Source organism: Fundulus heteroclitus, chromosome 7, assembly GCF_011125445.2.
Source record: "Fundulus heteroclitus isolate FHET01 chromosome 7, MU-UCD_Fhet_4.1, whole genome shotgun sequence".
Lineage (NCBI taxonomy): Eukaryota > Metazoa > Chordata > Actinopteri > Cyprinodontiformes > Fundulidae > Fundulus > Fundulus heteroclitus.
Genome location: NC_046367.1, coordinates 12,802,025 through 12,828,528, shown reverse-complemented (window position 1 = coordinate 12,828,528; position 26,504 = coordinate 12,802,025). Strand labels below are relative to the sequence as shown.

Genomic DNA, 26,504 nt, shown 5'->3' with positions numbered 1-26,504 from the left:
GTGGTGGCCACCTGCTCGTAGAGCTTCTCGTCCACCAGGAGGTACGTCTTAGCCCATCGCCTGAGGAACCACACGATGTCCTTGCCCATCTGCGGACTCAGCAGCTCCGTCAGGCTCGCTCTGGTCGCCCTGGACTCCACCTCTGAGATCCTCAGCACTGCAGACAGCAGCCTGTGGCACACATACAACCAATGAGATGCCTTGCTAAAGATTTAAGACCCAAGTAGATGTAAATGACACGGTGAGAGAAGGTAAGGAGGTGCATGTGTTTAGAAAGGCTTCCTCACAGCAACAGGCTGAACCAACAGTGTGAAACGCAAATCCAGCTTTTTTCTTTGATAACATTTTTAATTCTTTACTAATGACGTAAACCCCACAAATGGCCTCCAGATGTTTTTTTTTTTTTTTTTTTAAACTTAGATGGTACAAATATAAGATCTTACTGCGCAACTTAACCCAAACATTTAAGAAATGCGTCTCAGATAAACCGTTTCCCTTTGGAAATCCAAATCTGGGACACGAATCTGGAGACGACGTCACATCTGTATTAGAGGAGCTATAATTAGAAATACTGGGAGATAATTAGCACTTCTTTACAAGTACACATCCAAAACAGGGCTGTTAAAAATCTGACCCCAGGTCACATTGACTCCTGACTGGACACCCTCCTGATCAGTTTACCGGTCCGGGGTTGATGCGTTCGCCAGGAAACCCTCTGATGAAACGGGCCAGATGGCGTTGCTGAGATCGCTGCGGGTCGCTTTCATTAGAGAGAAGAAAACGAAGACAGCTCAGGGCCAACAGGCAAACTTGGGTCATTTGGAGTATTTCTTGTGTCAGTAGTCAATGAGCTACGTCCACCATCGATGATGAAAGTAAGTCTTCTTTTGTTCCACCATGAGTTCACCCAGCTGATTGTGAAACAGCAGCGAAGCAAAAAACGCCTCATAGAAAACTCGACACGGTAACGCCGATAATCTCTGAAGGTTTACAGAACAGCTGGAATGTGATTCTGTGGTGCAGGATGACCAACCCGTAGCTGTGGTAGAGGATATGAGGTGCAGAACATCTCCTCATCCCAACGCTACACACCCAGCAGGTCTCTAGCTGCGTCCTGCCAGCCGCAGCCTAAAGGAGTCCAGGGCGGGGATGACACATCCTCAGATGAACCGAGGCTGCAGCCAGAAGAGCTGACCATATTTAATCTCCCTTTGGGATCAGATAAAGCAGTTTTGAACTGAATCGCTCCAAACCTCTGCGCCGCCCCTGAGGGATCAGCCCTATACAGCATCTTCGTTGGATTTATGGTGTATGGTGTGCAAGTCTCAGGTTTGGCAGATGCGGTTCTGCACTTGGACCCCGTATTTGAAAGAGGCAGCCATGTTGGATCCTCATGGATGTTTGTAACTTCGTTCCAACCTGACAGCAGATGATGGGACCTCAACCTGCTGTCGTGTTGCTCTTTGTGTGCAGCCGTGTTACTACGCCACGCACACAGTCCGCCCCCCCATGCCTCATGTAGAAGGACAGAGAGCTCAAAGCAGCTCACGGCTCCGTCTTCCTCACCAGAGGACGGCCTGCACTTCCACATTGTTTGCGGAAAACAAAACCGCGCTGACATTTACGAGGCCGAGGTCGGCTGCCCACTATTAGGAAACCCGATGCCTTCGGCCGCCGCTCACTGCGACCCTCTGTCATCGCCATCAGCCCCCCCCACACACACACACTCCTCTAATTAATGACCAACCCACACACGGCCGCACAACGACCTTCAAAAGACAATAACACTGGCTGCTTGGACGTCTATTGTCGTCACGGTGATTATCAAGACGAGCGTCCAGAGCGGCGGCCAAAATCCCCGAACAGGACAAGGTCTCAAACGCCACGCGGCGCGCTGCTACTCGTTACTGATCACAAACTACAGTCCATCCTTCCATGTCCCGAACTTTTTATTTAAGTTCATTTTTTTAACCGTCACGTCAGGATTTATTTCAACTCTGGAGAATAATTTATCTGACAGCAGACATTAGCTGCTTTTAGGCTATTGCACAGAGGAAGAGGAGTTTCTACGCAAAACTCCAAAAACATAATTATGGTAGTCATGATAACTTTAAACATTCAAGAGTTTAGTTGTGCAAATTAGTTTTTAAATCAAGAACTTAGTGGCACAAAAGTATGAATCACAGTCATAGCACAGAAAGAGTGATTTAAACGGATTATTAAGGGTAGAAAATGTGAAAACAATAAAACTATTCGATTACCTAATTAACCAACATCTAATACTTTAATTCCGATAAAATATAACATTAAGCTAAAAAAAAACAAAAAACAGCAAAGCACTGCAACGTTAAAAAAAAAAAAGTATTTATTGAATATTATAAATCCACACGTATACATTTAATAATTACATTTATGTAATTATTAAATGTATAACAAAATAATTGACATTTATTAATGTACCTAATATTTTACGAAAAGTCTCGTCATTTTAGTTTGACTTCATCTTACAGCATCACATAATCTTAGCACATTTAACAAAAACCGGGGATTGAGTTTAAATATTAATATACTTTCTCTCTTTCCAAGTGACGAAACCCAGAAAATAAAGATCCCAGAAGTGCTTCATATTCAAGCTATGCAGTTAAATAGCGGCAGAAGTCATGTTTACTGAATGGTTTTCCATAATAAGACACGGTGTGTGAAGGCTCACTGGACCAATGTGCTGTAAGACTACAGGGAGAATGAAGGAGCCACAGTTGTTGAGGACAAAGTTTAACAGGAACATAAGAGCGAGGTAAGATGAGCGGCCACAACAAAGGAACTCAAATAGTTTATATTTACATCCATATATTAATTTAAACACATCGCTAACTTTAAAGGAGACCGTAACATGTCGCCCATTCCAGTTAATAATGCTTTAAAGCACGTATAAAGGAGGTCTGACAACAATAATACCATATTTTTCAGACCATAAGGCACACCATGCATTTTTGAGAAAATGTAAGGATTTTAAAGGCGCCTTATAGTCCGAAGGATAAGGTAGTCTTAAATAATTAAAGCTCATTTTAAATCTAATCCAACAAACACAAAAATCAACCTATGGCAACAGAAAACTGCAGGATAGTGATTTAAAAAAATAAATAAAATAATTTAGTATGAATTTTAATGTTTAAGGCTCAGATCTGAAGAGTATTGTTGCGACCGCCTCCCCATTAGATGTTAATAATTTTTACAATTTCTTCTAAGACTGAAAAACAATGTTACTGTGAAGGTTTTTAGAAGCCAGATGTCAAAAGACAGGGACCTCGATGCATAAATACCAAACATAAATGACAACTTGATAACCTAATTATTACTAAATAAAGTAATCATTGATAACACAATCCCTGGTTTTTAAAGAAAAGTATGAAAACCAAACTGAAGTCTGACTAGCCGTCCTGCTAGACGGCTTCAGACGTCTGTCAGCGGGAGCTCCGGTCTTATCCAGAGGAACCATTTCGGCTGCTAAAGCTTTAGTCGGCTCAGAAAACAACCCGCCCTACACGGCCATCACAACCCGACAGCAACTCTGAGGACGCTGTGGACGTACGGCGACACGTGTGACCCAGAAACCCGAGGTGAGCGGGAGCGGTACCTGATGACAGAGTCTGTGCGGTTGCAGCCCGGGATGGAGGAGGCCTTTTCTCCCGGGGAGCCGAGGATCTGTAGCGTGGTGTTGATGTCCACCTCTGTTGAGTGTTTGATGGAGAACTCCATGACTTCTGAGGGGATCAGCGGGGTCTCACCCTGAGGATCGTCTGCCAGTAGATAACCTAGAGAGAACGGGGGGGAGTTCAGACCTGTTCACCTCACTCTCCCACAAACACTCGGCTATAACTCAAAGCGCTAAACTTCATCAGTGCTATTGGAGATTAAAGAAATATTGGTTTTTAATTCGTAATTTTTGCCTTTTAGACAACTTTGGTCATCATCTAGAACTGTACCACATATAAACATTTAACTATCGCTCCTATTAAAAGCTAAAAATAATTAAAAGCAGCACCCTGGGGACTGAACATGTTTAAATGCTGGGTAATGGTTTCTTTTTTCCTACCACTCAGAAACGAAGAGTTCATCTGTAGTCTGTAAAAACAATGAAAAGGCACGTCTTTTTAAAGCGGGGCACACCCAGTCTAGAGTGTAAGTTAATGGGCCGTAAACCTCAATAAAGCTTTGAACTGCCTGAAGGAAGCAGACTGCATGTCATAAAGCCACGGCGCAGGGTGGGTTTTCTGTGGAATAAATATAGCCAGTAAAGTTTAATAAACTCTGCTGGAAAAGTCATTTCTGACTTTAATAAAACATTTCTATTTTATACGCGCGTAACACGACTCCTTGTTAAAGCTTGCTAAGGGCCTCCGGTTTGGATCGGGTTTTACGTGAAGCTTTTGTGGACTGGGCTTTGGATGTAGAGCAAAGCGGAGGTAAATAGGACACGTCACAACAGAAAGCCTGAATTAAAGCCGCTGGGAGAAGCAGACGCTGACCTGAGACCAGAATCAGCCAGTGGATGTCCTCGTACAGGTCATCCAGAACCTTGCGATCTACTGATCCCGGGTCGGATGAGGCCATTAGGTGCTGGTGGGTCCTCTGGAGCTGGCCGTGCAACCTGTTCACTCGGTCCTCCAGCAGGCTGCAGAGCGGGGGAAACAAAAACCGGTACATTTATTTGAGGCAGGGTTGGAGAGATCTACACTGGCATATATAATACCCCCCCCCCTTTTTTTTTTTAGCATTTTTGTGACATTAAAGCAATGAAATTCAATGTCCAATTTGTAGATTGGAAAATAGCAAAATAGCTAAAGCTGTGTCAGATTGGACGGAGAGCAGCACACACCTTAAAGTCTTGCCAGAGATTAGGTCTGGACTTGAACTAGGCCATTCTAATGCATTAAAAGGCTTTGATCTAAGCCGTCGTGTTCAGCCTCTCTGTCCTGGTGGGAGGGGAACCTCTGAGCCAGCCATAAGTCCCTTTCAGCCTTAAACAGGCTTTCCTGCAGGACCTTCCAGTGTTTAGCTGCATCCGTCAGCCAATCAGCTGTGACCTGCCTCCTCCTCTCTGCTGAAGCAGTCCCACAGCATGATGCTGCCACCACCCTGTTGCACTGCGTAGGCGGCGTGTTTTGGACAATGAGCTGTTTTACTTTCTGCTGTCATTTGACCAGAGAACCTCCTTCCACGTGTCTGAATGTGTGTTGCTTGGTTTTCATGAGAACCGAGGAACACAGGACAGCTGTATTTATACTGAGAATAAATCACATATAGATTCTTGTTACAGTCACTCATTAGGTGACTTCCATAAGAGGGAAACGGGCTGAAAATAAATGCAAACCTCACTCTATAGGTTTTTATTTGCAGAAATCACAGGAACCTAAGTAATCTTTTCCGCCCCCTTCATAGTGGGGAAGAAACTGAGAAACTGAGCTGGGGAAGAAATCCTTCTCCTACTTTGCTCCATGGTCTTGGAATAATTTACAAAACTTGCTCCATTTAAATGATCTAATCCCATTGAATGAATTTAAAGCCATGTTAAAATGTCATGTAATTGAAAAATGTAACTGCCCTATGTGAACTGTCTTTCCTCTATGTGAGATTTTATCTATGTTGTACTTCTGTTTGTATTTTAACTGGTGTGCCGTCTTGGCCAGGTCTCCCTCGAAAAAGAGATCTTAATCTCAAGGGACTTCCTGGTTAAATAAAGGTTAAATAAAAAAATAAAAAAATAAATAAATAGTGACACACAACTTTATGTCAGTCTATCACACAAATCCCACTAAAGTACGTTAAAGCTTGTGGCTGTAGGATCAGTGTGACAAAACGTGAGAAGTTCCCAGAGGCAGCAAGCATGGGCAGGCCTGATAATCCAGGAATCTGAAGGGTATTGCGTCTACTAGCAGGGCAGCGGGGGTTTTTACCTGGTGAGCAGGGGGATGCAGTGGTCTGCAGCCACGCGGCCCAACATGCCGATGCTCGACAGCTGGTCTGAGAACAGCTCTCTGTCATCCTCCTGCAGCTCGTTGATCTCCTCCTCCTCGTGCGACGCCAGTCCGTTTACAGACTGCTCCGGGTTGCGGCAGCCCCCCCGAGATTTAAGAAGGACAAATCAGGGGTGGGAAAGAGGCAGACGACCCGCTACGTATCATCCAGCGTAACGTTATGGGGTCTCACCAGATTGCGCGTGCCGTCGGGAGCGGCCAGGTGACACTGGATGTACGAGTTAAAGACCTGGATGGCCGGCTGGACGAAGCAGCCGCGGGGGAAGTGCTCCTCGTCCTGCACCAGCGTCAGCCACGACTCCAGCAGCTTATCGTAGGCCTCCATGTACACCATGTCGTCTTTATCCAGCTGACGGGGAACAAAGCAGACAGTGGTTAACGGGGTCAACCACGCAGCGCAGTGCCTACCGAAGCTTTAGCCATTGAGGACAAATTTATAAAGTTTTCCTTCCTGAGTCATTGTGTTTTTGCCTGATTTGTATCCGTTAACCAATAAATTCAACATGTCATCTTATAATGGAACAGGTTTTTTTTTTATGTGGGAAAAGGGATCTGTAAATCACAAAACCCTAAAAAAAGGCCCTTTTAAAAAGTAACAATCAACAATTTTTACTGCCAATATGTTGACATAATGAAATTTTGGTGACACACCGGCTCAGAATTCACACAGACACAAAAGATAATGTTTTAAAACTAGAACCTCAAGAAAATATGGTAATTAAAAGGCGTGTACTTTCCTAATTATATGGTTAATTGTTTTAGCTGTGCAAAAAACATGGCAACTACAAGACACAAACGCTGTCTGTTTTAATCATTTCTACATTTGTCAGTGAAAGCTGACCAGCATCAGCCTCAGACTTGTACCGCCGGACCGAATCACTCCATGAAGCATCGATGGCCTCCGGACCGCATTTTAGCAGTGTTGTATAAAGTACTGAAATCTCGGAGTCAAGTAAAAGTATAGGTACCTCTCCAAAATATGACTTTGGTAAAAGTCCAAGTCACTGACTGAAATGTTACTTGAGTTAAAGTCTTAAAGTATTTGAAATGTCTTGTACTCAAGTATGAAAATTACTGTAAAAATAGATGTACTCAAGTAATGTAATAAAAAGTAAAACAAAGCAAATACAGTTTGAATGACATTTTTAGATTTTGGTAAACTTTGAAAGTCAAATTCACTTAAAATAATATAAACAAACAAGTGCAGGAGAAATTTAGACCAAGTTTAGACAGAAAATACAACCTTTTTGTAAGCTTTCAGTTTTCCTTCTTCAAGTAAAGTCAGTGCTATACACAACCAAGTGCAGGCAAAATTTAGACCAGGGGGTGTATACTAAGAACATGGTTAAGTGATAAACCAGGCTTAGTTAACCTACAGGAAGTGGTAAACCTGCTAATAGATACACCTGCAGGTTATCATTTAGTTAAGAAATTTAGGACTTTCTGCTATCAGATGCTTTACCCATACCACAAGGTTAATTTAACCTGCTTTACCACTGAACCAGCTTCTTATCCTGTTGGTGGTGATGAACAAGGTCAGGCAAGTCCAGACTTTGTCGCAGTCAATCAGTAGGTGGGGTCAAAACACTTGCGTGTGTGAGTCTCTCTCTCTCTTTTTGTAACGAGTAACTAAACCAAACATTGAAAACGTATGAAAGTTTTAAAAGTATAAACGTATAAAAGTATGCAATTAAGTTCGGAAATATAGTGACGTAAAAGTAAAAGGTTATCAAAAAATGTTATACTCGAGAAAAGTATAAAGTACTCCAAAACATACTTAAGTACAGTAGTGAAGTATTTTTACTTTGTTACTATACAACACAGAATTTTAGATTTACCATGTTGGAAAACAACGGACCTGCTTGACGCTCCTGGCTCTGGTGACCCAGGGGGAACGCACAACTTTTATTTTGCCTTTCAGGCTCGTCTGCATTACGTTCACTTAAGTTTGTACTCCAAGACGCATTTAACCGGGCGAGACGACGCGAGGAAGGAGACGCCACTCACCACCTCCTCCAGGGCGGCGCTGCGTCCGAACGAGCAGGTGAGCAGCGTGAGGCAGTTGATGAAGGAGGTGAAGAGCTCGCTGGGCAGCGCCGTTAAAATACTCCGGGGGAACATGGTGATCAGGTTGGAGATGATGTTGGAGATGCCCACCGCCTCCGAGTCCTCGATCTCAATCCTGACGACACAGATCAGATACGGAAAGCTCAGCCGCTAGTGAAGGTCAGACATAAAATACACGCTACATATAAGGAAGGCTCTATAGCAACCATCTGCTAGCTGTGTTTTAGTCCTTCGTAAAAGGAATGGATTTCCCTTAAAAAAATAAAAAAAACAGACAAGATGAGAAAAAAAAAAAACACCTTTTCTTGGTTTAGTTTCAAAGTTTGCTTTGACAACAGGGAGGACAGGCTGCAGACTGAGGCTGGACTCAAATCATTTTCCAGTTCACCCACTGGTGACAAAGATATAAAGAAAATATAGAAATCCATCTTTAGCTGAAACTGGCAGGCAGCCTGACGCCAGAGTTTTTCCACAGCTGTATCTGAGGTCATTTTAAGGTCATCTGTGCCGCCGTGAAAATGAAGTTAATCCTGGAACATCGACTCTGAACTAATGGAGGCCTCTAAATGTCGCGGCGCTTTGGAAAAGCATCGGTTCCACCTGAGCTTCCACATCTGGTCGCATTAGATGCAGACGCAAAGCTGTGCTTCATCCTCATAGCTGTGTGGGTTTGTGTGCTTCGATACAAAATGTTCTATTGTTGAACATTTGTATTGAACTTACATCATCAGCTTTACAACTGTTGGCACCCTATACTAACACAACGTGGTGCCTCAGAATAAAGAAAAGAAGAATAAAAATGTCTTACGTTTTAACGCATTTTCTGTGCTCTCATTTTGTAACGTCCTCAGACCGATTCCAACTTCCGCCTGTCCAGAAGTCTGAATTAAAGACTATTCTTGGAAAGTCAGAGCGAGTTAAGATGACGGGTTGAAGCTCGACAGAACGAGATCATTTCCTTCCTGTAATCAGGTGGCGGAAGCAGCAGCAGCGTTTAGCCAACACAAAAACGCTAATTAAACACTGTGGATTTAAAAGAGATTGATGGAACACAAAGAACTTTCATTGTCCATCAATTTTAATAAACGTAGCTGTATCAATAGCATTTGTATTTGATTAAAAATAACTTATTTATGACTAAGTGACAATTACTTTCTTATTTCTTAAAATGTTTTGTAATTTAGTTTCCATATAAACGTTTTTATTTATGGCCCTGTATGATTCATTTCCCCAAAGATTATTGTAGGGGGGAAAAACTAAACGAAAAAAAACCAAATAAAATGATAATAATAATAATAATAATAATAATAATAATAATAATAATAATAATAATAATTTATTTATTTATTTATTTATTTATTTATTTATATATACACACACACACACACACACACACACACACACTTTAGGTAAATGTTGTAGGGGAATATATAAATAAAATCCTACATATGTAAATGATCTTTCAGCTTTGAGTTTTCCCCCAAACTCAATAAAGAATAACTGACATAAGCAGCGTTTCTGTATTTATCTAAACAAGCCTGAGTTTTTACGGTTAACCACTACTGACAAATATGCTCTAAAGATCTAAAGAATATGTGGCGTTCACACCACATATTCAGCTTTTGATTAAACTAAATAGGCACCAACTAGCAAAGTGTGAAATAAATCAAAATTTTAAAAACAGACTTTGACAGAAAGAGTCTATTGCAGATCTGTTGCTGTGTTTGCCATCTTTGTTCTGTCCCCTGACCCGACTGGACCAAGCCATAGGTGGTGGACGTACGGCCACAGCTGACTCTCCAATACGGGTTTGCACAGAAATCTCTGGGACTTGATGAGTGCAAGGTGTCGCGTTGTGCTGCTATGCCGTCTTTGTTTTTTGCCACACACCTGCACTTTGGCCTCATCTGTCCAATGAAGGTTGTGGCAGAGGTCTTCACATGCATCCTAAAATCTAACTCAAGCTGCCACCTTCTTAGGACACGAAGAGGCCTTTCAAATTAGCCAGACTCTTTCAGTCCATTTCCAATAGTCACAAACATTTAACACGCTAACAGATGTGGCTCTTGGGAATTTTCTAACTTCTCTGAGCGTCGCAGATCTGACTTTGGTGTGAATTTCATGGACCATCCACTCCTAAGAGGACGAATACAAACGGTCTGAAAGGTTATGTGCTTGATTAGCAGCATCTGAGCATTTTAGTTCAGAAAGAGACAGTGAGGGAAGACTCTGGTGGGTTTTTGAACATCTGATATTAAGGTTATTTTTTAAAACAGCTGAGTATATTATCAAAGATGAAGTTCTTTTTTTATCATGACTGACAGATTAAAGAGATCCTGAAGGAAAACTTGTGGGGGGAAAAAAAAAAGCGAAGTACTGTTTGTGTTGCCTCTTTTAAAGTGACATTCTTCTCCTCCTCGCTCTGTCCAAGTGAAATAGCTGCATTGTGTGAGAAGCCTCGCTAAACCCTATCAGATGGAGCTTAAATTGCGTGCAGGGCTGTTCAATCGCTGCAGATCGGCCGTCCCTCTCTGCATGGTTTTCCGATGAGGCAAGTGGAAAAAAGCTCCAAGAATAGGTGATTAAAGACGTAGCAGGAGAGCGCAGAAGAGAAAAAGAGCCCCTCTGGGTTGGTGTGTGAAGCCATTTATTCATATCAATTTAACTGTGCTTATTATTTTAAACGAAATAAGAGACAGACCCCACAAAAAACAAACGCATCCCTCTTATACAAACCTTTTGAACGCAATTAGACCTAATTATCCTTTTTTTACCCCCTATCACTTTAAGGAATCTTAATCGCTAAGAAATATAATCACTGCAGAATTGTATCTAAAGAACATTGCTGTATTACTACAAGAAACGTGTTTAGTTTCACAGCACAAACATCTGCATCCAATAAACCCCCCCACTGTAAGTCCATACAGACGTTTCATAAAACCCACTGACATCACCATCAGCTGAGAGCTGCTTGTGTTGGGGCTGACCTCTGAGTCTGGAGGCAACTAAACACTTCAGCCCTCTGCTTTACCTCCGCTTAGGGCCGCGCGACACCAGGAGACCTCAGATAATGTGGGTGAAGGTTGCAATGATGGGGCGGCACACGATCAATACTCAAGTGTAGAGAATTAACGCTTCCCTTCTTTGGATTCATGCCAACAGACACCAGATTATGAGCACTTGGATCAGATACTGGAAAGAAAAATTATTTCCATTCAAACACTGTTTTTACTGAAGAAATTACATCCATCTATAGGTTTCTGTTTCGGCAATTACACTGCCTTGTTGAGCGGCGGTAGAGTTTCCTATTGCTTTTACCAGAACATCGTAACTCCCTCGTAAAAGCATGATGTGTTGCATAACAGAGCAACCTGCTCTAGACATATCACTAGCATTTAGATCATGGAAACATGCTGCTTCTATAGTCGGCTAACATTACCGCGGCCCAGACGGTTCGTCCGCTGCTGCTGTGATGATGATGAATCTGTGATATCACTGTGCCGCCCTCTCTTAGGTTAAATTTTATAGGGTGAAGCGACGCTGTGAGATTCTGTTTATACTGTCTAATAGCACTAAAAGCTACACAAAGGCAGCAGCTACCGATTAGTATTTGTTTAGGAAAACCAGTTCCAACGAGGCGATATGCTGGCAAAACATGCAGAACTGAGAGGCTAAATCAGATGATTTTCCGCTTGACTGGTGACAGGCCGTTTAGAAAAACAAATGTGTGTTTCCGTATTATAACCACAAACGGATCATGCTAAGCTAACGCTTTGCGGTGTTAAGGTTACCGAGGGAAGAGCAGTCAGATATTTTCTGATCAACGAGGGGTTTAAAATGAATTCAGAGAAAGCACAAAATTCGTAAAATAAGGTTTTTAAAGCAAACTATCTTCTGAGGAAGACGATGGCTTTTCATCCAGGCTATAACGAAGAGTTACGTTTTATTGGGTCCTGCTCCGTTTGCACCCTGCCAGTTTTAGGGGTTTTCAGAGCATAAAGGAGACATCTGCTGCAGGATACCAGCTGATCAAACTGATCCGGATTTATCTTCACAGATAACAGGAAAACTAGACTTTTTACAGTAAAGTTCTTTTACTACTTCAGCTTTCATTTTAAATGCATCACGTCTGAAGCCTTTTGGAAACCTTTATGTTGAGTAACAAGCTCCAACCTCCCAAATCATGAAAGCTTACCAACTTAGGATGCCATCAGCAGAATAAAACATCAACGTATAAATGTCTTCATTGCAAATAGAGTAAAACCTTGTTTTACATCAACCGCCCTTCACACATGGTGTGAAGTCACCTCCACTCCTGAAATAGGTAATTACTGACAGCCCACAGGAACACCAGAACAAATGTTGGACATTGGTTCATTAAAGAGAAATCACAGCTGGCTAAAATTGCTACTGGCTGAGTAAATAAAAAAAAAAAACGAATTTGGGAAATCAGAACCACAGGATCTAATTGGTGCATCTCTGGTTAAACCTTCCTCTAACTCAAATCATTTGTATTAAGTCTACCAATAACAGTGTCTGCTGAAAAAATGTCCTTTTCAGCACTGAAAAACAAAACTTGCAGCATGTGATTCATACAGCAAAGCGGCTGCATTGCTCCTCACAGGGTCTGGAGGCTCTGTGTTCAATTAGAGGACAACTGTTTGATAGAAAACACACCAGTTTTTGCCCATGTTTAAAGGAAAGCTAGTGTGGCTTTTTAATCCTGTTTTGTTTCAAAGCAGTGGGAATAATAATTTGATCCACTGTGGTATAAATGTGGTTTCAGAGGCATCTGGGAAACATAAATCACTGGTGACTCTATGTATTCAATTTGTTACTAAGATGGAAGACGGTTTCCCGTGATCCAACAGGGGGGGCATTAAAACTGAGACTCAACAAGCAATTACCTCCTGTAAATAAAGCTGAAATGGTTCAATGTGCGTCCCCCTACTGTTGAGGTTGGCCGCCGACGCTTGGCGAGTCTCTGAATTTAAGGAACGTTAAATCCTGGTACTGAAAAGCTGTCTGTTCACAGAGATAAAGGTAAAAACCAAGGATGTGACGGTCTTTGGCACAGTGCATTAAAACCCTCCTAAAAGGAACAACAACAAAGGAAAACTAACCTTGGACAAAATATACACACTCTTTATTCCTCAGTTTCTGAGCTGGCTCCAAGACTGAAGTAATTACTGAATAATGACATTCTCCAGCTCCCTCACCCTTTGCTCTGACTGTTGGGGGTTTAATGATGGAGGCCAATAAAAGGAAGGCTTTTACCTTAAAAGCATCGGACATTAGAGAGAGAGCAGCTAATTCAGGGTTCAGCAGCTCAGGCTGCTCGCTGTAGCAGCGTCTGGCTTTATGGGGTGGCTGCTTTCACCTGGCAGCTTTCCATTAGTCCCCGCAAGTCTCGCCTTAAGCCACACCTGTCAGCGCTGAGGCTTTGCCCGTTAGAAAACCTAAGACTTGTCAAAATGTTAACGAAAACCATCAGCCGTACAAAAAGGTAAAAGAGGAAAAAAAGCTAAGTTACTATTTGTTTTTACAAACAAGGTAATTGGACGCAGGTCTCTGGATCATCAGAGACTCGGAGCAAACAGAGGGACTGCAGCAGCTACAACACACATACACACCCCTCTACGGTTCAAACGTGAACTAAAATCCATCTAAACCCGCCTCAGTATTCATCTGTAAATATGAACAAATTACAGGTGATCTATAAGATTTTTATCTAAATGTAAAAATAAAAAATCCTAAACACTCAAAAACAGATCCCGCCTTAATCCCATTTCGGCAACGCTGGCCCGTGCAGAAATATCAGCTAAATAAAATACCAAGCTGCTTCTTAATGTGAGCCAAAGAGATTGACCAGACCTAAACACGTGAATCCCATCGTAGAAAAAGAGTTCAGATGAAAAACATCTGACACCAGACTGGGAAGTCCTGCTTTATGATGGCAGTCTGTCCAGGACAATGTAGTCATGGCATTAATTTTAGTTAAATGTAAAAATCTGATGCTCCTGTTTCGTAGTTTTATTATTTGGGGGTTTGTATATTATTTCCTATCACAAACAAACCTTTCGGTTGAATTAAACTAATTTTTAAAGCAAAATCTGCCAGGGGGGCTTGTCTAACTTTAGCTGTATCAACTGGACAAAGTGGGACTATATTTCTTTCACCTTTTCATTTTACTGGAATTGTAAAAGTTTTTTTGTTTGAAAGTCTGATCGTTATTGGTTGATGAATTATTGCTAGTTTTTATACTTATGACGTACAAACCTGAATTATATAAATGTACACTGATAGAGCATCTCTTTATGAAACCTTTGAGGAAAAAGGGGGTGGTTATCAAATTAATACTTTTTAAAGTTTCTAATCAGCTGCATAATATAGTTTTGTTGAGCAGAGTGGCCATCTTTGGAGCAGCGTGTGTACGGCAGAAGAAGGGGGAGCTTGCAGACGGGTCCGTCAATGCAACAACAGCCACCGTCAAGGACAGAATATACTCTAGCCAAAACACTAAAATGTTACCATGCCGTGTTGCCTATAAATAAAACTAACAGAGATTTCAAAAGAAGATTTAACGCGACATCCTTTAATTTCAACAGCAAATCACGCTTGGAAACGTCAAGGAAAGCATCAATGGTGTAAGATGAGAGCTGTGAATCTAGAGTGAGAGAAAAGGCTGGAGGCCTCCCACTCACCCGTTGATCATACTGAGCAGGCCCTCCACCATGTGAGCCAGATAAGAGACCTGGGCGCTCTCGTCTGGGAAGATGGGCCCGTGCATGGAGGCCAGCTGGGCCAGGCACTGGAGGGAGTCCTGGGCCATGTCAGAGTCCTCCCGGATCTTCCTGTGTATCTGCAGGACAGACAGACACGTCGTTATTACTTAAAAAAAAAAAAAAGACCCAGAACGAACGAAGTGTTTACGGATCACGTCACTATAACATCTCATCCTCTTATCTTTAAGGTTAAAAACTCAACACAGGCAGACCCATTAGTCAACTCTGGGAACTCCTGAGAACATTTTTTTTTTTCATCGTTTCCTAAAGCAAACATTTTAAAGGAAGTGAATTTAGTTGCAAAAGAGAATCTAAAGGAATACATCCTGCATGGTCCTACTGATTCCTGTAAGCTGGTTTCTTTAGAACTTTGCTTTAAATCCTGCAGAGGAGATCTTTGTGCAAGCAATAGGCTCGTTGCTGGGATTCACTTAGAAAGTTACAGACCCTCCTACAGGCTCTAACAGGTTATTTTTAATCATTTGGTCATGACTTGGTAAACCAATCTGCTTATCTATTACCTATTTTATTAGTTTACTTATGTCTGTCGTAAAAAAAAAGACAATAGATGACCATTAAATAGAGATATCAGGCAACTTAACCTGCTCTTTGTTAACCTGCACCGCATAAAAAAATATATACCTGTATATTTAGACGTGTGTGTGTGTGTGTTCGGTCTGCTGCGATGCGTCTGTAGGGATGAGGACAGCACCAGGTGATCCGCATTTCAGCCGACAGCGACACGTTTTAGACAGAAAAACATGTGAAAAGAAGGTCGTACCACGGACAGACGCTGGTTTCAAACATGTCTGGTGACCGCGGGGAGGATAAGTGCCGATAGCAGGCAGGATACGACAGCTCCACCGTAGGTAAACTTTACAGCGTGCATCTTAGATCGGGCCGAGCAGCACCAGCACAGAGTTATAAAAACGCTGGCAGACAACTCGGCACACCAGGCTTAGTTCCTTTCATGTGATTTTGACGCTTGTTCTAATTTTAAAAAGCTAAGAAATTTAACCTAACCCCCTAAACGGTGTTTTATGCTGATTTTATTTGTAATATATTTAACTTGATGCAAATAATGAAAATCTTTTTAGCCTTAACGTAAAAGCTGAAACTTGTACCTTGCACCAATTTTATTTTTTGATTTAGTTCTTATTTAATGGCCTCTTAGAAAAAAATAAACACTTAATATTTTAAACATCTTGCAGAAAGCAAACCATTGTTTTTATTTAATTTTACCACCTCATTGAAGGAAATCAACGCCCACGTCCCAGATTGTTTCACATAATCTACTGCAGCCAAAACATCATATTCCCCCTGTAATGCAGACCTATTTGACGCTTTGCTTTAATTCCCCACATTCTGTAATGCTCACTAGATTTAATGCGAGGCCTGTTTATGCAGATATACTTTTGAATGTGAAAAATCTGATGAATTTACAAATTACAGCCTTTTGTTTAGGATTTATTGAGCACAGAGACCAAATGACACGTGGTGACCGTCAGCTGGGGTCTTAGCTGACGCTGAAGGCAGAAAAAGTTGATAAAGTAGAAACTTAAAAGGAAAAGATTAACGTTTTCTGCTGCACATTTAGCTCAATGTGGTGTTTCAATTCAATTTAGTTTTATTTATATAGAGCCAATTCATGAAATGTCATCTCAAAGCACTTTACAAAGTCAAATTCAATCAGATTATACAGATTGCACTGCAAAAAGGGAAGTAAAAGTGCAGATTTCTTTAAATTTATATATTTTTCCTTGATTTGAACAGTTAAATAAGACCATTTGCCAATGGAATGAGTATTTTTACCCCTAAAATAAGATAATTAGATACTCTGCACTTGAAATAAGATGATGGAGATGAATTGTTCTTATTTTAAGTGCAAAAATCTTATTCCATTGGCAAATAGTCTTATTTACCTGCTCAAATCAAGGAAAAATACACAAACTTCAAGAAAATTTTACTTACTTTGAGCTCCCTTTTTGCAGTGTGGTCAAAAATGTCCTATATAAGGGAACCAGTTGATTGCATCAAAGTCCCGACAAGCAGCATTCACTCCTGGAGAAGCGTAGAGCTACAGGGAGAGTCGTCTGCATTGTACATGGCTTTGCAGCAATCCCTCCCTTTCGTTGAAAGTTTCTTTTCGATCTTAAAAGCAAAAATCTATTCAGCCCAAGATATTTGTCATAGTGAATTTTTTTATTTATTTTTGATTACCTAAAGATAACTTTTGTCCTTACTCTGCATTTAAAGGCATTAAGACATAAACTTTTAACCCGGACACCCAGTAATATCTTGCATTGCAAAAAGAAAAGCCTTAGACCGAAAATTAAAAAGTACATCGGCCAAGTTCTTCTATTGGATACATCCGTTAAAGCCGCTTAATACTCACTGATGCAAAAAAAAAAAAGAAGGAAAGAAAGAAAAGTCAGCAAACTGAGGTGCTGTGAAGTCTCCAACTGTCTGACTTTAGGTTGACCCCCCTGGAGTCAGACGACTGCTGCGCTCGCCGGAGCGCCGACGGCCTCGACCAAACTCTGAGAGGAAGGGTCTAACTCTGCCGCTGCGTACGGTCCGGAGCTTCCCGTCAAACGTCCGACCCCGGCACTGATCGGCGTGGAGCTGTCACGCTCCGGCAGCAGAGGAGCCATGCTGGGTAGGAGCTCAGAGAAGGAGAAGCGCGCGGCGCGGTGGGGGCGGCGGCACCGCGGCCAGTCATCACAGCAACATGTGTTTCCACTGACGGCTCGGTGCAGATGTGCGGAGCTGTGACGTCTCGCGTCTTTCCCTGCCGATTCTTCCCCTTTTTTCTCTTCTGCTTTTTCGTCTGCGTCTCCAAGCATCCTAATAAATCCAGAGCGCGTGCATCTTCAGCCGACTCCGTGCGCACGGACCAGCGTATGGCCCCATCACCCAAGCATTCAAACTTTCATCCTCCCCGTCTTTCCCCCCTTTTTTTTCCCCCTCCCTTCTCACGTACGCTCCTCCGGATTCTTTCCTGCTCCGTTCCCACACTCGTCCTCCCCTCTCCTTCTGATCTACAGCTGCGCTGCCCTGCTTCCCACTTGGTTGTGAGCCACGCCGCTCAGATGCTAGCGTGTTAAAGCCACCACGCTGTAGCCTTCAGTGCTGCTGCTCTCTTCCAGAGCGTGAAGTCATCCTCTGGAAGAGCTCAGCGCGAGGACGGGGGAGGAGGAGGCGGCGAGAGGGGTAACCGGTGAGTAAGTGAGAAAGAAAGCGGGGCGGGAGGAGTGGGAGAGCAGCACAAGGCCAACAGATTGAACAGCGCCAGCTCTGGAAAAGCAGCTGCTTCCCCCGAATGATCCATACCATGCCAGTAATGTCAGTCGCCTCGAGTTTGACTATAGTTAGACACAGCGAGCGCCGCGCGTGTATTTATGCATGCAGTGAGCGGGATTGAAGGAAGAATCAGGAACATATTAATATGAGAGATTGCTGCATGCGAATGACATGAATGCATCAACACGGCTTGGTCTCAGTCCAGTGGTCTTTGCTGCTCTTTGAGGAATTGTTCAAAGGGCCAAATTAATGATTCAGCTCTGGTCTGAATTTCCACTGGAGGAGTGAGAAGCACCTGACGCTGGGAATGCACCGATCCACATTTTTACACTTTCAATCCAATTCCGATACCAGAATTTGGGTATCTGGTGATGCCGATACTTTTCTGATACCAGAGCTCTTTTTGCTTTAATGCTATTCTCAACATATTGTCGATTTTTTTAACAGGCTGTAATAAACTCCTTTCTAGCATGATATGCATGAATGTAAGAATGCATCCCAAAATACAACTTGGCGTGAAAGTGTAAACTCACCAAAAAAGTTGGAAAAGCAGTGTTCACAGGAAAAATCCTATCCTGAAAATGAATGCAACTGTGTGGGTTTCAATTGGACTATGAAATCCCAGAGAGATTTTCACAAATAAACTTTTCTTCTGTTTGCAATTCAAGATATATAAACAGCATGTAAAGTGGATTATAGAAGAACATCTTCCCATAAGAGCTGGAGCTGGTATAGCTGTGAAGGGTGGACCAACCTCATAATGAACCCGGTGGATGTCACTGAAGATCAAAGGGATACAGTGCATCTATGTTGAGGTTAAAATGTTTGGATCCTTCTTTCTCACTTGCTGTACCAACGAGAGCAAATAAAGGGGTTAATTTAAGGGTCGGTTTAAGGTCAGTGATCTCATTCAGTAGGTGAAAGACCTCCTCAAATAATAAAAAAGAATCTGCTAAATCAAAACATGACACTGTCACAGTGACGACCTGAGCCCAGGTACCTCCGGCCTGTGTGCTACCTTAAGTTGTTATAACAGAATGGATTTACCAAAGTAAGGATTCACGCAGGCATGTCAACTAAAGTTTGAGAAATTTAAAATGTGCATGTGAGAACTGCACAGAGGGCTGGAGTTGCTTCATTTAATCTATTGTAAATAAAGAGACGATTGTTACGGTCCAAGAAGCCCAACTGTGTTCTAAAGAGTCTTGACAGAAGGGATTGAAGAAAACGTCTGACCTGAAAATATCTGAAAAGGGTAGTGATAGGATGGGAATACTTTGTGAACCTCCAGCTCAAATGATACTAGTTTATTGCATATAAAAATCCTTTAGTTACCTGCCCAATACAAAACTTTATAAAAGCTGCTCAAAATGGTTAGATGATACTGGACTACAGCGTAAGAAACTGCAGGGACTGAAATGCGGTAATCAAAGCAGAGGTTAGACAGAACTAGTCCACCCTTCTTTTTGGATTAGGGAAATCTAATCTTCCTGATATCTACAGTACAGTACAGATAAACCTATATTAACAGAGCATCCGGTATGCTTTCATTTATTGCATTGTCACCAGACTACAACATAATGTAATTCTCAACATTCAAACAGCAAAGGCATTGATGCTGTAATGATGCTGACAAGTGATTTAACTGGCAGCAAATCAAAAGGCCACATAAACGTGAGGTTAGATTTTTTGTTGTGGGGTCAGAGAGACACCGATGAATTTCCAAGGTGAAATTATGACTCAAAGGGGCTTAATGTTTCTCATCTAGAAACCTTAAGTCCATTTATGAAAGCTCATCTGTGCTGGGCATGGCTGGCTTGGTTGGAGATTTATAAAAAGCCAGGCGGACCAAAGAAGGGCTCACCTTCACAAATTTATTCTGCGGAACAGGATAAAGTTGAACTGGTTCCCATTTCTATTTAAGGAAATTAGTAGCTAAATGGATCTGGGCAACCTGGCAAAGCAGATATTTTTCTGTAAATAACTACTGAAACCTCAGACCTGGATATATTGAAGATTAAAAAAAATGATTTTGAATTATCCGGAGGGTAGAATAAGGGTCATTGCTAAAGATTGACGACTGCACAGAGGACAAAGTCTGATAAAATAAGAGAAGAGATGCTACACAGTAATGCAGGAGAAAGGGAGGCTGGAAAAGGGAAACAGAAAGGAAGAGAGAAAGAGAGGCAGTGCGAATGATATTTATAGCAGACAAAGGCTGGTGTCTGTTACCTCAGGGGGGCTAAGAGGCTCATCTTTCTGTTCTTTTTTAAATCAACACTCTGCTTCCAACTTATTGTCTTTTCCACCATCAGTCTCTCTCACAGATTATGTTACTGTGAGCCTGCAGGGCTTTGCTGCAGCCTCATCAGCCCCGGCACTCCTCACTGATTGGGTTTGTTGAGTAAACAGTCTGAGCTTCTCTTTCTCTCTTCATACTTCTATTTTTTTTTTTTTACTTCAGCACACATCATTTTTAGTGCTCAGATCAATTTCCATAAATTACTTTCCTTTCTTTCAAGTCAAAACCTTTTGAAAATAAAAAAAACTCCTGAAAGCAAAATTTTTCAAGGAAAATTCAATGGGTCTGTGTTCAGACTGTAAACGTCAGGCTGTGTCTGGATGGAGCTGTTCTAATTATTGGGGCGGCTTTAACCAGACGGATTGTACTGCATCCACAGTTTATCCCCAAAATGCTGCTACTCTCTGAAATAACGGCGTATTGTTGAAGCGTTGACTACAGGTGATTTCGTTTGGTGAGGATCTTTTGTCAACTTGCCTTTCCCCTTCTGTCTTTTCTGTTGTGGTGTTGCATTTACTTTGAAGGAAGAATAAACGTATTTCTACTTTTCCATCTCCAACAGGCCATTTGTCCTGTAAACTCCTCTGCTACTGAAAATTACATCCACAAATTCTCTCTCCTTATGTCAGGTCCATCTTTTTCCCTCCATCTTCCTTTTTCATTCTGCAGGCTGATTTTTTTTTCCCCCACTTCTTTATTTCGCTCCCTTGTTGTTCTCTTTTTATAAACCATAACCTATTCACATCCTCATCTATATCTGTGCTCTCCCTTTCCAGAATCCCACAGCTATAACTGGACTGAAGGACCATTCCTGATCCCTCATGCTAAAAAAGAAAAGAAAAGGGAATTTCAAATCTGTTTCATACTCGTTTTTTGATGCTTTAATGCAACACTGTTACCACGTCTACCAACAACATCCACAAAATGTTTATTACAATGCTACGGTTGAATTAAACTGCTTTAAGGAATATGCGTTCCAGCTGCTCAGGTTACATCGGGTTATAAACCAGAGGTGGACACTGCAAAAAGGAAACCAAAAGTAAGAAAATTCTTCTTGAAATGAGTATTTGTCCTTGAACACAGATAAATAAGATTATCTGCCAATGGAATGAGATTTTTGCACTTAAAAATGGAAAAACTCACCTCCACCATCTTATTTCAAGTGCAGTAGATCTAATTATCTTATTTTAGGGGTCAAAATACTCATTCCACTGGCAGATAATCTTATTTACCTGCTCAAATCAAGGACAAACACTCATTTCAAGAACATTTTACTTACTTTTTAGTTCCCTTTTTGCAGCATTCAGCTGCAGTCCTGAGTCCTTCACCAGTGAAATAGCCCTTGATTTTCACGCTGATAAAAAAACAAAACAAAAAGCCCAGAAACGATCAGATGGCAACCATAGCAGTGTGAGTGGCTAACAATTAGCCTGGTGGTCTCAAGCTCCCACCCTAGAGGGCTGGTGTCCTGCAACTTTAAGACGTGTCCCTCGGCCTGCACGCTTGAATCAAATGGCTAAACGACCTCACCAGCATCCTGTCAGGCTCTGCAGAGCTCTGCTAATGAGCTCATATCAGAGTCGTGTGTGTTGAAGCGCAGAGAGACATCTAAACGTTGCAGGACAAGGGCCTCGCGGACTGGAGCTTGAGACCGCGGCATTAGCCCGTCATGCTACTCGCAGTGCTAAACAAACCGTTTTCCGTCGCTCTCTCACTTTTCTCCCCCTCTTTCTCTACCAGGGTCTTTACATACTGTTTTATCAGTATTTCAGTAACCATGTGGTCAGCCTGCCTGACCAGCGGTCTGTTTTTATTGTCAAACCGGCCTGGGTAAATTAGATCCTCGCTGACTTCAAAATAAAAGTCTCAAACATCGAGACTACAGAGTGCATCTTAAAGCACTCAACCTTACATCTCAGGCATAATTCATATTATTCTGCCTTGTCAACTGTTGCATAGATGTAAACATTTCATTTCTCTGTATTGATTCGGTAATTTCTGTGTAACAGGGAGTTATATTTGTGCATTTGTCTGTATTTAGGTGGTAATCTTCAGTTTCACATATAAAAAGACATGGATGGCATGTGCTATTAAATTGTTTAGCAAGCATTTAATAATGTCATTATGTTACTCACAATTCCCGAAAAATAAATACGCAACTTTTTGATTTCTTCTTTGGTGATGTGTTGTGGCCGAGCACAAGCACAGTAGGGATTGTCAATCTCCCTGGCCTCTGATTTATAAATAAAAAAAAGCATATGTGCTGGCTTTGATGGTTTGCTGTACAGTTTGAGCCTTCAGCCACTTCTATTTAGCTTAAACGTCTGCTGATGGGAAGAACTGTTCATGTTTAACACTCCAGCTGAAGCCACGGGGTCTGCTTCATCTTAAAGGGACAGCTGCAAGCAGCACAACAAGCAGGCAAGTTTAGACATGCCTCATCTTTAGGAGGACGTCTATAGTTGTGTAATTATAGCAGGCAAAAGAGAAGAAACTTGGCAAAACCGCTCACCAGTCAAGGCTGCAACAACAAATCTGTTTTCTTAAAGTTAGAGAAGGTGGTCTGCTTCTTGCAGCTTGTTTTTCAGACATTATCTGGAAGATTTTCCTGTGCCGCGTCCAACAACTCTACATACAAACGCTGCAGTAGGAGAGATATATGAAGACTTTCCAGCGGTACTTGAGTTCTTGTAAAGTATTAATTGTCTTGACCAAAAACAACATTGTTCTTGTGAACTAAGACAAAACAACATTTCTCTCTTCTTATGGAGAATGTATTAAGCTTTTCTTTAGAAAAAATAAAAAAATAAAAAATACAGCTCATGACGATGTAGCAACACAAATCGAAGCTTGAAATTCTCCAAAACAGTGTTTATTGAAGATGTAACGTTTGCTCTTTGAACATTATTTTCACTGTTGGTTCTATAAGATAAATAAAAAATAAAAAAAACGCTACAACTTTCAAAATATGAACAACTGTAATTATTGACTATGATTAAGCAACACGACATGTAGTTGCACTACATATCACAATAGCCCACATGCCACGGCCCTCTGTTCTGGCCCCATTTTTAGTTTATTTTTTTGGACACATGCATCACTTCTGGAGCACAGGCAACAACACTGTTTTATAAACTGTTTTATAAAAAAGCTGTGTAACTAAGGAAAAATGGAGGACATATTCCCTCCAACACGGATTATGACCATGAAACATCAAAGGTTAGACAGTATTTAAGATTTTTCTTGGCTTCATAAAATAAGTATTTTTTTCCCCACTCTGCCTAGGCTCATTGAATTTTTCATGCAGAGCGGTGATATTTAAAGCAACAGTATGTAACCTTTGGCCACTAGCAGCAGGTTTAGCGCCCCCTGTAGGCCACTAGCATGTGGTAGCGCTCTTGTTTAAGGTCTGCTGTGTGTAGAGATAAATGTAAAACCAAACATTTGATACATTTTATGATTAAATTTGTCCAAATTTGCGCAGTGTTCCCATATTAGCGTTGACCTTCAGGGTCATTGTCACCAACATCTGTAACAGATTGTGGGGCTGAAGGACAGCTCATCTTCCACCTGGTTAAATACTTTAAATGCATGGCACCTAAACACTTTACAGCATACCAAATATTACATCCACATTTTGCAGCTGCCCTACTACAAACATTTAGATTGAGATTATGGCAGGGCTGGGCGATAGGGCCAAAAACAAAAACAAAATCACAATATATTTCTTAATTTCGGTCGATACAAAATAATTACAGTATTGACATAAACAAAATAAATGCCTCAGAAGACTGCCTAGAAAGCCCACGACAGATGCCTTTACCATGTTTATAAAAATATGCTGGTGAAGATTCTCAGTCATCCAGGTCATGGACATTCCAAAAAAGCAAAAAAAAAACAAAAAAAAAAAAAAACAAAGGAAAAAAACAACAACAATTGGACTTTTTTTGGACGAAACATCTTCAACTACGTTTTTCGTAGTTGAAGATGTTTCGCTTCCTCTCCAGGAAGCTTTCTCAATTCAAAAAGTCTGGAGTAATGTGGAGTAACAAGCTTTATACTCCTGCCTAACAAAGACCTTGTAATGGCTTAGATAACATGTATTTACATGTTATCTAACAGGGGCCACCCAAATTTGCCATTTCAAATGACACTATCTGCATTCCGCGATTTAAAATAATTTTTAAATCACATCAAATATAATGTGTAGAGTAATGCGTTTCAATATAGTTGCTTTGTTTGCGAATTTAATTCAAAACATGTGTCAGCTGTAAATCTATTTTCCCCCACGCTTTTATTTTATTTGGATGCATCATGTTTTACTTTTGTTCCGTCTTGAGAAGCATGTAAACATGAATTTGCATTTTATCTAAGCCATTACAAGGCCTTTGTTAGGCAGTACTATAAAGCCTGGTACTCCACATTACTCCAGACTTTTTGAATTGAGAAAGCTTCCTGGAGAGGAAGCGAAACGTCTTCAACTACGAAAAACAAGTCCAGTTGCTTTGTTTTTTACCTTTTTTTTTTTTTTTTGGAATGCTTATAAAAAGAAATACTTGTTTTAAAAACACAAAACTACATAAAACCTGGAACGTCAGCCAGTGACAAATGCTGTGATCACAGACTGTAACGTTTATTGAAATATTGGAAAGGTAATTTCACAGTTACTGACTATAGTTATATTGTGATATACACTGATGCTGAATTATCCCCCCAGATGATGGTTTAGTTTACCCTGCAGCTCTGAAGGAACAGAAATTGTTTATATATATATATATATATATATATATATATATATATATATATATATATATATATATATATATATATATATATATATATATATATATATATATATATATATATATATATATATATATATAGATAGTGGTAAACTAACATTTCCTTGAGTTTAGGGCTCAGGTCACAAAGCATTTCAGTCCCTGCAGTTTCTTACGCTGTAGTCCAGTATCATCTAACCATTTTGAGCAGCATTTATGATATATAGATATTTAGTCCATACCACCTGTCCCATGTGGTTAGAAAAAGGTTTTTATATGGGGGGAGTCTACAGTCTCTTGTTAGCTCTCAACAACAGTGGTGAAGCACAGGAGCCATATAATGCAGGCTGACAGACGTCCACCCACTGAGGAAGAGAGACAGGACGCGTGTGTTATGGTAGGGTTACTGGGGTTGTTAACAGGGGCCCCTAATCCTGGGGCCAGTCTCTAATCCTGCCACTGGTCGGCAATGGACCGCGACCCTGATGGCACGTGCCTCTGAGGACCCCCTCGACAGACACTTATCCAGTCCAGCCTGTAACATCCCCCCACCCACACACACACACACACACACACACAGCTGAGGGAACACAGCAGCTGGGACAGCGAAGGGCGCCATTAAACCCAACACACACACACACACACACGCCTCTTGACAGCACAAACCCAAACGGGCAGACACAGAAATGAACCCAACACAATGAGGAGGAGGAAGGTAGAACACACGCAGGCAGCTGACGGTGCCTCGGCAGCCTTACAACAACAAACAGTTGAGCTACTAGAAATACCAACGGCGAGAGATGAAACCAGAGGCTTGACAACTGAAACCAGCACAAAACACATCCTGCAGATTCCAGCGGCGAAAAAGGACCGACGGAAAAATGACAAACATTTTTATTCCGAGCCAGACAGCGGGACGGGACAATCGGGCCTCCGGTTGGGCCTGTGTGATCTGCACAGCACCGCCGATCACACATTATAAACTGGTTTCACCGCAGATGACCAGAGCGACCTGTCGCCGGTCTTCTGATTGCTCAAGCAGCTTTATAAATGGATTGGTTTGCATTTTGCAAACTTTTTAAAGAAAGGTTTTTGTCTACTGGCATCTGCAAAGATGTCAGCAGACTTAAGCTGGCAGAAAAGGCGCTAAAGGTGCAAATGCAAATCCAATCACAAGTATGAACACTTTCTTAGCAAATGTAATTCATATATCAATAACCATATCAAATGA

At 41.4% G+C, this 26,504-nt stretch overlaps 1 protein-coding gene across 1 annotated transcript in view; it reads right to left on the bottom strand.

Moving 5' to 3' along the window:
* xpo4 (exportin 4) overlaps positions 1 to 26,504 on the bottom strand; it is a 67,220-nt gene that overhangs the window by 9,778 nt on the left and 30,938 nt on the right. Inside the window, exons 8-14 of the mRNA XM_012880072.3 lie at positions 14,807 to 14,964; positions 8,043 to 8,217; positions 6,208 to 6,384; positions 5,955 to 6,097; positions 4,527 to 4,672; positions 3,635 to 3,812; positions 12 to 171 (exon numbers count right to left, since the gene is read on the bottom strand). Of these exons, the coding sequence (XP_012735526.1) occupies positions 12 to 171; positions 3,635 to 3,812; positions 4,527 to 4,672; positions 5,955 to 6,097; positions 6,208 to 6,384; positions 8,043 to 8,217; positions 14,807 to 14,964 (1,137 nt within the window). The remainder of the gene's footprint in view (positions 1 to 11; positions 172 to 3,634; positions 3,813 to 4,526; positions 4,673 to 5,954; positions 6,098 to 6,207; positions 6,385 to 8,042; positions 8,218 to 14,806; positions 14,965 to 26,504) is intronic.